This window comes from Herpailurus yagouaroundi, unplaced genomic scaffold, assembly GCF_014898765.1.
Source record: "Herpailurus yagouaroundi ecotype Mexico unplaced genomic scaffold, PumYag 159, whole genome shotgun sequence".
Classification (NCBI taxonomy): Eukaryota; Metazoa; Chordata; class Mammalia; order Carnivora; family Felidae; genus Herpailurus; species Herpailurus yagouaroundi.
The window spans coordinates 37163498-37177993 of NW_024412400.1; the positions used below are offsets into that span (position 1 = coordinate 37163498).

General features: G+C 41.3%; 1 protein-coding gene and 1 long non-coding RNA gene across 5 annotated transcripts in view; one reads left to right on the forward strand and one right to left on the reverse strand.

Annotated features, from left to right (window-relative positions):
- The window catches only part of LOC121033755 (uncharacterized), a 50416-nt gene that overhangs the window by 21639 nt on the left and 14281 nt on the right, over positions 1-14496 (forward strand). For all 4 annotated transcript variants that reach the window (XM_040480355.1, XM_040480356.1, XM_040480357.1 and 1 more), the window contains 2 exons: positions 2154-2249; positions 11494-11620. In XM_040480355.1, the coding sequence (XP_040336289.1) occupies positions 2154-2249; positions 11494-11620 (223 nt within the window). The remainder of the gene's footprint in view (positions 1-2153; positions 2250-11493; positions 11621-14496) is intronic.
- LOC121033756 (uncharacterized) lies at positions 3711-5412 on the reverse strand. The gene is made up of 2 exons (XR_005792101.1): positions 4524-5412; positions 3711-4085 (listed from the first exon to the last, which is right to left on the reverse strand). It is a non-coding gene; the product is annotated as an uncharacterized LOC121033756 (long non-coding RNA).

A 14496-nucleotide genomic window follows, 5' to 3' on the forward strand; every position in this document is an offset into this window, starting at 1 on the left:
TAACAGGATGAAATCGAAAAGACTTGCAAATACAAAATTCAGCAGAGTTAGTAGAATGAAAATACGAGTGAAAACATAAGAGGAACACCTGTATGGCTCAGTCAGTTGAGCATCCAACTTCAGCTCACGTCCTGCCTGATCTTGTGGTTTGTGAGTTCGAGCCCTGCATCGGGCTCACTGCTGTCAGCGCAAAGCCTGCTTCAGATCTTCTGTCCTCTTCTCTCTCTGACCCTCCCCTACTCATGTTCTCTCTCTCAAAAATGAATAAAACATTAAAAAAATTTTTTTAAACACAAGAGTAAAAGGGAATGATGTAAAATTTTCAACCACTAAAGAAGAATCTGCTCACATTTTGGGTTGTTTGGGATTTCTTAATGGATGATGATAGATACCAAATTGCTGGGAATTTAGATTCCATCGGATACACTTAAGAGAGTGGTGTAACAGATTTTATTTTTAAAGGCCAGTATTTGCTATATCCTAGAAATCTCATGCCTTGATACTTTAAAACTTATGATGAGTGAGTTTAGACAACCAACCTAAAACTGTAAAGATAGTACATCGCCTTTCAATGTTCCTGTGGGATGTAAGGGTACCAAAAATGTTTTGAGGCCACTGTGTTTTAAGGCCCAAATGCTTGGTTTTCTCTCTTGTTCTGTGAGCTGCTCCCAGGCCTCCCAGTCACTGCTTCTGCCCACTAGGGTCAGGCACAATGGCTCTCCATCACTGATAGAGAGGCAGAAACGCCTCATGAGCCAATGACAAGTTCTTCTTAATTGTTATAATGTGTAAAATGCAATCTTAGTAATGATGTTGCTTCCTTCATCATGTGTGTGTTTGCATGTGTGCATTTCTGTCTCTCCTAACATACACCAAGTATTCTTCCTGGTGCTTGGGATACATAGGGTAGAAAACAAAGGTCCTTGCCCCCGAGGAGGGGGCTGGGAATGCAGTGTGCATGTGCGTGTGTGTGCATGGGTGTGCACATGCGCTGTGTTATGTATGGGGTGGGGAAGTCAGATAGTCTTTAAAAGGCATAATAAATATACACATGCTCTAGTTTGTTAGAAGGTGGTCATTGCTATGGAAAAAAGAAAATGTCAAAGGGAGCCTGGCTGCTCAGTTTGAAGAGCATGTGACTGTTAATCTCAGGGTCATGAATTCATGCCCCATGTTGAGTATAGAGGTTACTTAAAAATTAAAAAAATAAGTAAACTTTAAAAAAGCGTCGAGCAAGATTAGCAAGTTTGGGAGTCTGGGGAAGGACGATGGTTGGGGTGTGATTTTAAATAGATGGTTGAATGTAGTCCTCCTTGAAAAGACAGCATTTGTGTACAGACCAGGAGGTGAGGGTGTGAGCCTGCCAGTGGGGAGAGCATGCCAGGCAGAGGGAACAGCCTGCGCCAAGTCTCCAAGAGGCCTGTGCACAGGGAGCAGAAGGGTACCTGGGTGATGACAGGGACAAGGGATCACGGGCCTTGTTAGTGACAAGGGAGCAGAGGAGTTAGGACTTACTTAGGACTTAGGTTTGAGAAAGATCTCTCAATCTGTATAGCAAATGGACCGGGTGGGGCTGGGGTGGGGGGGCGGGGAGGCCTGTTGGAAAGCTGTCCTCATCCAGGGAGCAGTGAGGGTGGGAAGTGAGAGGGGTCTACCCAAGTGAGACCAGGGCAGTGGCAGAGGAGATCATGTTCCACATCTCTCCCATTTCCTGATGCTTGGGATGTGGGGTGCAAGAGAAAGGAAAGGAAGGGACTAGAATGACTCTAGAGTGATAATATACTAATATTTTTAAAAATATGCCAAAAATGTGCTCCTCTCTGCTACCTTCTTACTAATCTCAGATGTTTGGAGCCACTTTTATAGAGGGCAGCTGTGGAACGTGGAGAATGTACAAGAGGCCTTTTAGGATGATACTTGGGGCCCTACTTGGTTGCATGCTCTCCTCAAGACTTTGAGGAAAGAAACATGAGAAAGAAAGAACTGAACTGGAATGAGTGGGATTTGACAATAGGCCGGATAATCCTCTCACGAGAATATCTCTGCTCAAAATGTACATAAAATGAAGGAAATAATTAATAGCAAAGTGTGTAAAGCCCCATTCATACAATTCTGAACAGGCTTTTTTCCCCATCCTTTTCTTTTCCATGCAGCCAAACAGAGGGCAAGTTCAACTTCGAACCAGATTACAAAGCCGTCTGGTGCTGAAACAGGGAAAACTGCTTCAGGGAAGGAGAGGAGAAAAAAAGGTACTTGGTTCTTGCTTCAACTCTCCTTCCCTCTTCCTTCATCTGTAAATCGCTTCCTCCTTTCCCGGGCTGTGCAGTCCTGCTACTACAGTAATTACCCCAAACGGAAGAACTCACTTGGAGAGAAAGAAGACTCCGTGTCTTGTGGTTTCACGGAGACCAAACACAGAGCAGCTTGGCCTTGTCCACCAGAGGGATTTCTTCGGCACATTCAACAAGCCAGCATCCATTAGGGGGCGTGGGCTCGTTTGGCAGTATCTGCAGTAAACAGCTAGCGGGACCTGGTTGATTCAGCTTGGAGACTTCTCTTCTACCCTCATTGCTTAGCATCAGAAACAGAGTCATTTAGAGGGAATTTTAAGAAATCACCAACTCCGTAACCTCTGAGCAGGACTGAACAAAGTGAGAAGCTCTCCAAGCATTAAAGGTTCAAAGCTCAGCATTAGGGAACATGGGTTCTGTGCCCAGCGCTTGCCCTGGTGCCTGTTATCTCAGCATCCTATTCTGCAAACCAAAGAATTTGTGCTCACAGCTTCCTAAATTCCACTCCAGCTTTAGCATTTTGAGGTTATAAAGACACAGCACAAGGGGCACCTTGGTGGCTCAATTGGTTAAGCATCCAACTTCGGCTCAGGTCATGGTCTCTTGGTGGGTTCGAACCCCACATAGGGCTCTCTGCTGTCAGCACATAATCTGGTTCAGATCTTCTCTCCACCTCTCTCTCTGCCCCTCCCCTGCTCACACATACTCTCTCTCTCAAAAATAAATAGACATTTAAAGTTTTTTTTTTTTTTTAAACGTTTATTTATTATTTTGGGGACAGAGAGAGACAGAGCATGAACGGGGGAGGGGCAGAGAGAGAGGGAGACACAGAATCAGAAACAGGCTCCAGGCTCCGAGCCATCAGCCCAGAGCCCGACGCGGGGCTCGAACTCACGGACCGCAAGATCGTGACCTGGCTGAAGTCGGATGCTTAACCGACTGCGCCACCCAGGTGCCCCTGACATTTAAAAAAGTAAAGATAAGCACAAGATGATCACTAGAGGTGTCATGAGCACAGTCTGGGAAACTCTTTGTGGAGGCTAACCTAAACTCATGTTGTTTTGTGTTAGTCCATTATATATATATATTTTTCATACAATTAGTGTGTGGAAGGTGACAGGCCTTTGTGATGTAACTCGTTGCCCTGTGCCTTTTTCTTTCTCAATTTTAATCTGTTTTTGTGGTCTTTTTCCTATTTTTTAAATTATCCTGTGTCTCCTCTGTGAAATCTGTCTTAATTAGATAAATACAAATTCTTAGGATCTAAAAAGCCAAATGAAAGTGAAAAGTGAGAAAATTTATTAGACCTGTCTCTGTCATCTTGTATAAATACAGTCTTTCCACTGGGTAGTACTAGTATATTTTAGAAAACCTACTAAAAGAAAAAAAAAAAAGAATAATAATAAGAGCCATTCTAGGTTATCACTTGTTTTAGACATTGATTTACCATTTGGGGATATTTTCAATCAAAGATCCTTTCGGAGGAGTTGATTTTGGGGCATTCCTTTTGGGATGAGGATGATCATTGGTCTCCAAGGCAGGTGGCCCTACAGAGGACAGTCCTTACACGGGGCCAGATGACATCTGAAGGCAGAGGACTGCTGGGTCACTAGTTCTAACTCTCCATATAGACCTAGCAGAAAGTGGTAATGAGGACAAAGACTGAATCTGTGTATCACGCTGTGCAGTTAACTTGACATTGCACCCAGACCCAAAGGTCAAAATCTGTATGGGAACTTCAAGACTTCTCAAGGCTGGAGAGAGGTTCTGACCACTTCTATTTGTTGAGACTTCCTGATTAAAAAAAAAAAAATTTTTTTTAAGCAAAGAAGGTTAAAAAATTTCATAATACTTAAAGTCTTTATGTTTAACAAGCTAGCTCTTCTAATACATATAAAAACATAGAGAATGCATGCATAACCTCAATAGGCAATGACAGCAGAGTCTGAATGTAAGGCCTTCGTGAATGACACCTCCTGTGTGCCACCACCCCGACCCAAGCCCCCCAACCCCCCACCCTAATGTAGGCCTGGAAATGTGTAACCCTCAAGAAGGTAGATAGTTTGAGAGAAAGGTCAAAAAGAGAGCAATACAACTGTTCATCCTCCAGCTTTTAAATAATAGCTTTGTTGAGGCCCATTTCACAATAATACCTTTCAGCTGCTAAAACCTGGCACAAAAATATCAGGCTTGCCTCTTTTGACCTTAAACAACAGAAATATATTGTCTCACAGTTCTGGAGCCTGGAAGTTAAGATCAAGATGTCGGCAGGGCTGGTTCCTTCTAGATGTTCTGAGGGGGAATCTGTTCCATGCCTGTCTCCTAGCTACTGGTGGTTTGTTGGCAATCTAGTATTCCTTGGCTTATAGATGCATCACCCCGACCTTGGCCTTCATGTTCCCCACACATTCTCCCTGTGTGCGTCTGTGTCCAAGATTTCCTTTTTATAAGGACATCAGTCATACTGGATTAGGGGCCAACTCTACTCCAGTCTGACCTCATCTTAACTAATTACATCTGCCACAACCTTACATCCAAAAAAGATCACATTTTGAGGAGCTGGGACTTAGAACTTTAACATAGGAATTTGGGGAGGGAACACAACTCAGTTCATAATGGGGGGGGGTTCAGAATGTAGTTTATAAACAGGATACACATCTAGAAAAACAAATAGCCACACAAGGCAGCATCTTTCAGGGGCCAAACATGGACACTGGGTTTAGAGAACCCAGTGAACCCAGAGAACCCAGGGATGGACACTGGGTTCAGAGAAGGGCATTATTCCCCAGGGGTGAAACTGAGGAGAAGTTAGAAGTTGACATGTGGAAAGAAAGGACTTACAGGAAGAAGGATTTGAGAGAGGAGAGAGGGTTAACGGTGCAAGCCTGAAAGCCTACAAGTTTAGCTGGAACAAGAGGATGTGGGTGGGTGGACCTGTCAAAAACACTAGGTCTCATTAAGGAAGACTTTGCATGTCAGGCCCAGTGTTGGGACTTGATCCAGTAGACAGTGGGAGCCATTAAAGTCTTTTGGCTCTCAAGGGATTCTGTGCCTCAAATGAATAGAAAAAAAAAAAAAATCCTGTGTTTAATTCATATTTATTTTATAGCTTCTTGTCAGAGCAGACCATTTTCCAGAGTTCACAAAGCAAGTGAAAAAATAGCTTCCCACATTGGATAATTACTTTCAGTCATAAGGTATTTGGTTGGGGGTGAGTTTTGTCTTTGGTAGAAGAGTTCTACCTGCATCAAAATAAAGAGTCAGATGGAGCTGATTTATATTAACCTCTTAAGGGTGGAGTCCAGATGGTTTCCATTTGGTCCCAATTGGAAACAGCCAAACTATTTGTATGCTTGCCCCTTTGTGGACAGGAGGCTTTGGCCTGTTGCTTGGAAAGTTGAACTCACAATACTGTATGAATCAAAACCTCCATTCAGAAGCCTGACACCCTTTATTATTCCTCCTGAAATGTGTAATTACAAGAACCTGACAATTTTACATTTAGCAGCCAGTTGTAGGTTGATAGAAGAGGAAAAGTATTCTGTTTCTGTGCCTGCAGAATTTAGACATTTGTTCATCTAAGCCAGTCCTGCTTCAAAGCAGCACTGAACATGAAGATTCATTAGATCAGTGGTTCTCAAGCTCAAGCAGCATCAGAGGCACCCAGTAGGCTCATTAAAACACAGATTGTGGGGCCCTGCCCCACAAAGCACCGAATCTGTAGGCAGAGGTAAGGCTGGAGAGCTTACATTTCTATCAAGTTCCCAAGTGTTGCTGATGCTGTCAGCCCACTTTGAGATCCACTGCTTTAGAATTAAAAGAAAATCGGATCACCTTCTCTTGATTTATTTTGCTCAGTGAGGCAGAGTGAGACTTCTAGATGCCTCTTCTCTGCCTTGGACACCACAGAACAAACAGGGCCCAGGCTTGTTTCTGCTCCAGCTTCTCTGTCTCTTCCAGACCCAGTCTGGCCTATGTCTGAGCCCCCTGGCTCTGTACCAGGGGTCTGTGGGAATTGGGAACCCTGGGTCTGAAGGGTGATTAACACTCAAGTGAGTGATAATCTGTTCTGGCCTATGCCTAATCACAAGCCTGTCAGGTCCATAAAGAGCCAGAATATGGCAAAAGATGGGAGGTCACCGAATGGTCATCAAAAATAGTCTTCTGCAGATAAGATAGCGTCCCTGAGCCCCATTCAGCAGGTCCTGCCATGTCACCTCAAGGCCCCAAAAGTTGCTAAAAGACTCAGCAAGGACTCAGGCGTGCCCTGTCACCTGGGCCTGCTCTGTTTCCTAGCCCAAACTCCACACTGTAGTTTCTAGGTGTCTTAATTGTCAAGGATTTAGGACTAGGAGGGCCAGTACATGACTTAGACATGTACTGAGAGCAAAATCCAACCATAAAATGGTCAGTCTACAAGCTTGAGATTGATCAGACCTTTGCTACAGTACCAATGCCACCCAAGTGCCAAATTCACTTCCCCAAAGAAGGCATTGTTTATAACATAGCCGTGGTCCATAGGAATACTTTGGCATTGAGGAATGCAAGCATCAAGTTTAAAAGACAAGATGTAATCTTTAAAACAGTTTTATTGGTTCCAGATCCAGAAGTTACTGATTAATATCCTGAAATTATTTTACTTGGGATTTTATCCTGGAGTGATAGTCAAACAATGGAAACCTTTGTGGACATGTTCCAAGGTCCAAGGTATGAATCACCCAACACTAATTACACTTTGCCTCCTTAAGTCCTGCAGTCAGTGTTCTGGTTTATAAATCTGTGGTAATTACATAGGAAATCACACATATTCCTTGTTGATGGAAGGAAACTATTTTGAGCAAGTTTTGTTTGTTTGTTTGTTTTTTTTAATCAGCCTTATTAAGAAGAAGGTCCTGCTCAGACCTGGCATCTTTAGATGAACATTTGAGTAGTTCTTAAGCCAAATAGAATGTGTGATGTCCAAGAGAATATGCAATGCGCAGCTGTCCTGGTGATCCCAGGAGACACCAGAGAGTGAGGGGAAAAAATGAGGAACCTCTCTGGAGGAACTTCTGGTTCCATGAAAATTTTTTACACTTGACCTTTGAGTACTGGCCCACATAGGAAATAGAGTTCTTTCCAGAAAGACTGAAAAGAGGTTTATCAACTGGGAAAGAGAGGGCATTCTAGGCAAAGGGAACCACATGAGAAAAGGCTCAGGGGGTGAAAGTGCACAGAGTGTTCAGTGTATGGGAAGTGTGATCTTCACTGTATAGTGGTCACTGAGAGAGTGGCTGGAGGTGTAGCTGAAAAGGCCAGAGGACCCATGTGGCCAAAAAGCCATGAATGCAGTTGAGTTGGGGTTTCTGCTGTGTGCAAAGTTAGAGCATGATTCCTCTGAAGCAAGGCAGTGACATGATGAGAATTGGATTTTTGAAAAGAACGTTGGGCAGCATTGCAGCATGTGTTTTGGAAAAAGGGACATCCGGGTGAAGGGAGACAGACCAGTTTGGAGGCTATCACGATAGTTCAGACATGAGGAGCAAAAGTGCAGAGTGCAGTGATAGAAAGATGGTCCAGGTATATTTAGGAGGGAAATCTGAAAGGACCAGATAGCCAGTTCAATGAGGGTGAAAGATTCTGCAGTCAGGGACAGTTGGGGGATCTTGGCAATTAACCACAGAGAAAATGGGATGAAGCACAAGGTTGGGTGAGTCCAGACGGATCTGTGGAGAGGCTTCCAGAGGAGGTGTGCAATTATAAGAAGTATGTATCTGATCCTCAGGGAGACGGTGGCAGAAGGGGAGATACCTTCCACAAGGAGGTTTTCCAGCAGGGCCGCTCTCATTCCAGTGTTTCAATGACTTATAGTTTCCAGAAATGAAACTGAGAAGACAAGCAGTAACATTTGTTGTGTACTAAGTACCTCTACAACCATTACTTCACCATGCTTCCCAGTCGATCCTCCCAGTGCATCTAGGAAGTGAGTATTATCTCTGTTAGGGCAGCGAGGAAACTTGGGTTCAGAGAAGGTAAGTGGCTTTCTGGGGAGTCCCACAGAGTTTTTTAGAGAGAGGTTTTAAACCCAGGGATTCTGCTTTCTCTACACCCTCCTGCCTCTTAGTCACAATTGGCATTGCTGTACCGCCACTAAGTTCTCGGAGACAGAGGAGTGTAAATTAAAATAGTCATTGTCTGTGAACTTGTTTTTGTTTTAAAGAAATGTTAAGATTAGGGGAAAATAGGTTGGGATGAATACAGCTGGGGTGGATCAAGTATTACCAGGGGCTGAGTATGTACTCACCTTTCTTTGCTCTGAGGAATTTGTTTACTATTCAGAGAAAAGTATTTGGTTCTGCTTGAATTTTGGATAAAGGCCCAAAGGAGGAAATCCCTGTGCTAAGCAACATCAGCCTTCCTACCCTCTGACAGGGCACTGTGACTCCCTAAATTCTGCAGAATGGTTTGGACCAGCACTTTCCAAATTGGTTATTTTTCATGAGCAGAGATGACATTGCGACCTTGCTTTCCACCAGTTGGAGGGGAATTTGGATTGCTTTTCCCCTAGGGATGCACGTTGTACCAGGCCAGTCACAGACCCGGAAGCCCCCTTCCTCTCCAATTGCATACATTTGTGCCGTGCTGGCTAAGTCGGTGGGGTGGCAGGGGTAGACTCGCAAAAACTGTTTCTTTCCTTGTAGTGCTCTAGTGCTCAGCAACTGCACAGGAATTTGGCCTTTGGCCTTAGCTCCACTGGCCTCATGTTTCATCACCACTGCTTTCTGGCAAAAAGGGGACAATAAGAAACGAGTGCCACATGTGATCAGTATCCACATCATTAATTATTCTGAGCAGTAAACTTAACTTTTCAAAGGCACTATGTTTGTGAAGAGATTTTATAAATAGAAAAGTCATATCCTATTCGTGTTCATAAATGGTCTCAAGGCATTATTAGCTCCCTTGTACTTGGAAAAACAATAAACAGTGAGATAAAAGTTTCCACAGTATGATTACACTCTATACTGTATTATTCATTGATTCATTCATTTGTTCAATGGTTATTAAACACCCACAGTGTGTCAGATACCATCCTAATATATTAGCACTGTTAAATTATTTATAGCAGCTGTCATTTGCCATCATTCCCATGCCCTGGATGTAAGAACAAATACATTTGGACAAGTTAGGCTTACCCCCAATGAAACTAAATGATGGGCTAGTTTTCATCCCCCCAACTGTGTTTTGAAGGAAAATAACAAGAAGTCCAGCTATATCACCTTTCCCTGAAAGGAAAATAACAAAAAGTCCAGCTATATCACCTTGCCCTAAAAAGTCATTCTCTTTCATGAATTGAAAACTTATACTTGGTTATCAGTGACTCTTCTCTCTTCCTTGTTCTTCCTACACACTAGATAGCGATCACTTCATGTCAGCTTCAGATGGCAGGGAGTTTGTCTCTTCTGTTCCCTGTTGGATTCCCAGCACCTAGGACAGTGCCTGACATCTGGTAGAGCTCAAAAATATCTGTTGAAGGGGCGCCTGGGATGGGCATCTGACTTTGGCTCAGGTCATGATCTCACAGTCCTTGAGTTTGATCCCCACATCGGGCTCTGTGATGACAGTACAGAGCCTGCTTAGGATTCTCTCTCTCTCTCTCTCTCTCTCCCCCTCTCTCTACCCTTCCCCCCTTGCTCTCTTTCTCTTTCTCTCTCTCAAAATAAATAAATAAAATTTTAAACAAAGAACATACTCTTTTAAAAAAATGTGTTGAAAAAATGTCTTCTGAAGACAGAAGAGTCCTGTCTAGCCCTTGGGATTAGGTTCTCAAGTCAGCATATTAGGCAAAATCAGTGTATAGCTAAATGATTCTTTACAATCCTTTAAACTGTACCCCAGTGTTTATAGCAGCACTTTCAACAATAGCCAAATTATGGAAAGAGCCTAAATGTCCGTCAACTGATGAATGGATAATGAAATTGTGGTTTATATACACAATGGAATACTACGTGGCAATGAGAAAGAATGAAATATGGCCTTTTGTAGCAGCGTGGATGGAACTGGAGAGTGTTGTGCTAAGTGAAGTCATACAGAGAAAGACAGATACCATATGTTTTCACTCTTACGTGGATCCTGAGAAACTTAACAGAAGACCATGGGGGAGGGGAAGGAAAAAAAATTATAGAGGGAGAGAGCCAAACCATAAGAGATTCTTAAAAACTGAGAATAACTGAGGGTTGATGGGGGGTGGGAGGGAGGGGAAGGTGGGTGATGGGTATTGAGGAGGGAACCTGTTGGGATGAGCACTGGGTGTTGTATAGAAACCAATTTGACAATAAATTTCATGTTAAAAAATAAACTGCCCACACAATAAATGTATAGAGGTATATTATTTCCAAGTCCCATGCAGTTTCTTGCCAACTTTGGAACAGGTCATTGTTTGTTAGCTAAGCCCCAGATGAAGTAGTTGGCTAGTGTTTAGGGGGTTATATTGTACACAAAGCATATAATTTCAAACACTTGGAGGCAATCTGGCTTTGGGACCAGAGACTCAGATTTCCCATCTCACACTTACTGAGTGAATTAGCTGGCATGTCCATGGCTATTTATTCTTCTCCATCCTCTTCCTGTCTTTCTCTTTGCCAAACTCCTAAACTTGAATGGGTATAAATTAAATGTGTACATGATGCCATTCCATAGCACTGAGTGACACTGAACTTCATAAAAGCTGAATGGACCAATGGGGGTAAATTAGATTCCAGGACCACTGACCTCAGTCATGAAGTCTACAAAGACAAGATGGTTCTTTCTACTTCACATTTGTCCTCCTAGAGTTCAAAAAATGTGACAACTTTGCAGATTCTGAATCCCTGGGTAAGGACTATCACTTCCCTAGGATCAGTGAACAGCCTGCTTATCTTCTACTAGGAAATTTCTAGAAACATTGATTTTCCTCTTTAGCCAAAGTAAAGGCAACAATTTAAATCTTAAGTGAGATTTCCTTTCATACAGAGCAATTTGGGGCTTGCTATTATAAAGAATAAAGGATGTACTGGGTACTTTTTTAAAGGATTTTTAAATTACATCTATTTCCTTGACTATATTCCAAAATAAATCTACTCACACAAGTCAAATAAGTATAATCTTAAAAATAAAATCAACTTATCTGGTGGTAAGTGGGGGAGCTATTATCTAAAAATAACAAAATACTATTATTTTCTTACAGGAATCAAAAAAATTAAAGATTCGGCTGGTCCTTGGTTAGTGAAATTGTATTTGGCAGATAATGGCATAGATGGAAAAGGAAAAGAAGGAGAAAATGGCTTGTTGGAATTCACTCAAATTTTGACATGGTGAGTAGAAAATTAAGAGGTTTTATTTGTTCACCTTCTAAAACTCGGTGCTTTAGTTAGATTGTAGGGACAACAATTTAATTGCAGTTTATTAATAGTGCTAAGTGAGGGTTTTTAGCTCTGAGAGGAAAGCAGGGACCCACCTTGGTCTTGGTTTGTGATCTTAAGGAAAATCCTGAAATCATAAAAATGGCAGACAGTTGTATGTGAGCCCACAAAGTGGTCCCAAAGACCTCACTAGAAGCCCCATTTTATGAAGTTGGCAACAGAGGAAAGGCAGGAGTTATGACCTCTAGATTTTTTTCCCCTAAAGTCAGCTATGTGACCTGAGGAAGAAAGGCAGACTACTCAAGTGTGAGCACTTTTTTGTTTTTGATTACAAAGTTGTCCCAAACTACTTAGGCAGAAAGAGCATTTCTCAAAAGCTCCTGGAAAACAGAATATTTTCTTGCCATGTTTATGCTGACAACCTTGGACATCTCTCTGTCCAGCTCTCCTGAATCCAAATACCCAGTGGGCCAAGCCACAAGTCAGCATTTGCAGCACAATAGGAAAGATTGCCCAGTAGAAGACTCCAGGTTATACCATGTCAGGATATTAGTACTTATAGCAACTTAGGGTAATCAAGGGCAACAGAACATGCCAAGGTTGGAAACTTGAGGTCTTGATTGATGGCTATTATTTTACCAGAAAAAGATTCTTTTTTTTTTTTTTTTTTAATGTTTATTTATTTTTGAGAGAGAGATAGAGCACAAATGGGGGAGGGGCAGAGAGAGAGGGAGACATAGAATCTGAAGCAGGCTCCGGGCTCCGAGCTGTCAGCACAGAGCCCGACATGGGGCTCGAACTCACGAGCTGTGAGATCATGTCCTGAGCAGAAGCTGGACTCCCAACTGATTGAGCCTCCCAGGCGCTCCTAGAGATTCTTTTTCTAATATGCTTTACTTCTTTATTTAGGAAAGTTAGGAATTTCCAACTTGGATAATTTTGCTGATATTTTTATAATAATTATATTGATAAACTTCATTTTATTACCCTTTTAATATATTGTTAGATTTACTGTATTGCTGATGGTTTATCCTTTTGTATATTGCTAACATTTTGGTAAGAGTTTCCACATCAGGGTTCACGAGGACTATTGGTCTCTACTTTTCCTTTCTTGTAATGTTTTCCTCTGGTTTGGGATCAAGGTGATTTTGGCCTTACAGAATGAGTTAGGAAGTGTTCCCTCCTTTTCTATTTTATGAAAGAATTTGTGTAGAATCAGCATTATTTTATCTTTAAATATTTGATGAAATTCACCAGTGAAGACATCTGGACCTGGAGTTTTCTTTATGAGAAGATTTTAACTACAAATTCAATTTCTTTAGTAGATAGAAGGCTGTTCTGGTTATTTGGGGAGAAAGGTGTTAAGCTTCGGTAGTTTATGTCTTTCAAGCAATTTGTTCACTTTGGCTAAGTTTTCAAATTTATTGCCTTAAAGTTATTCATAATATTTCCTTCTCATCCTTTTCCTATCTGGAGGATCTGCAGTGATGTATCCTCTTTTGTGCCTGACATTGATAATTTGTTTTCTTTTTCCCCCCCAATAAATGTGATTAGAATTTTATCTATTTTATTTACCTTTTCAAAGAACTCACTTTTGGTTTCCTCTAATGTTTTAGTTTTTTTCAATTTCATTGCATTATATTCTTATTTTTATTATTTCCTTTATTCTGTTTACCTTGGCTTTAATATGTGCTTTTCTTTCTAATTTATTAAAGCAGAAGCTTAAGTTACTGATTTTAAACTCTTTGGTTTTCTAATGTAAATGGTTATATTAATACCAAGGACTTTTTAATTGTATCCTGCAAATTTTGATACGTATTTTTATTGTCATTCAATTCAAACTATTTTCTAATTTTCCTTTTGATTTCTTTGACCTGTCAGCCTAGTTTCCACATATTTGTAAATGTTTCAAATATTTTTCTCTGGTTGATTTCTTATTAAATTCTGCTGTGATTGGAGAACATACTTGCTTTATGGCCCAGATTATGATCTGTCTTGGTAAATGTTCCATGTTTACTTGAAAAGAATGTGTATTCTGCTGTTTTTGGATGGAATGTGAATAAATGTCAATGAAGTTTAGTTGGTTGGCAGCATTGTTACAGTTTTCTGTATCTTTACAAATTTTCTGTTTACTTGTTCTATCAGTTGTTGAGAGGAGAATTGTGACTTTGTTCATACCTCTTTGCAGTTTAATCAGTTTTGTTTCATATATTTTTAAGATCTTTTGTTGGGTGCAAAATATTTAAGATTAAGTCACTTGAAGAATTGGCCCATATTATCATTATGGAGTCCCTAGTAATATTTTTCTCTTGTCTCTGATAATATTCCCTTTTCTGAAATCTACTTTGATGAATATTAATATAGTCACTTCAGCTTTCTTTGGATTAATGTTAATATGATATACCTCTCTCTGTCCTCTTACTTTTAACCTATCTGTTTTTATCGTAATTTCTCTGTAACTCCGTTTCCTCTTTTGTAAAAATGGGGATAATAATAGTGTCTAACTCAAGAGATTCTTATAGGGTTAAATTAGATCACGAAAGGTGCTAAATATAGTGCCTAGGGCTCCAGCAAGTACCATTATACAAATTAGAAAAAGAGCCTCTCTGGGCAGATGAGTTAAAAAACGTACCACCTCTGGCCAATGAGTGGGAGGAGGTTAACCTTTCTAGGTCTATGCTCCAGGGCCCAGGACTTGACCAGCAAAGCTTGGCAGATTTCAGCTCCACTCCTACCCTTGGAAGGCCCATTTGTGCTGGGCGCAAGTGCTTAAGCATGTGGGTGGCCCTCATCACATCTGATGTATAAAGAACCGTAATTCATGCGAG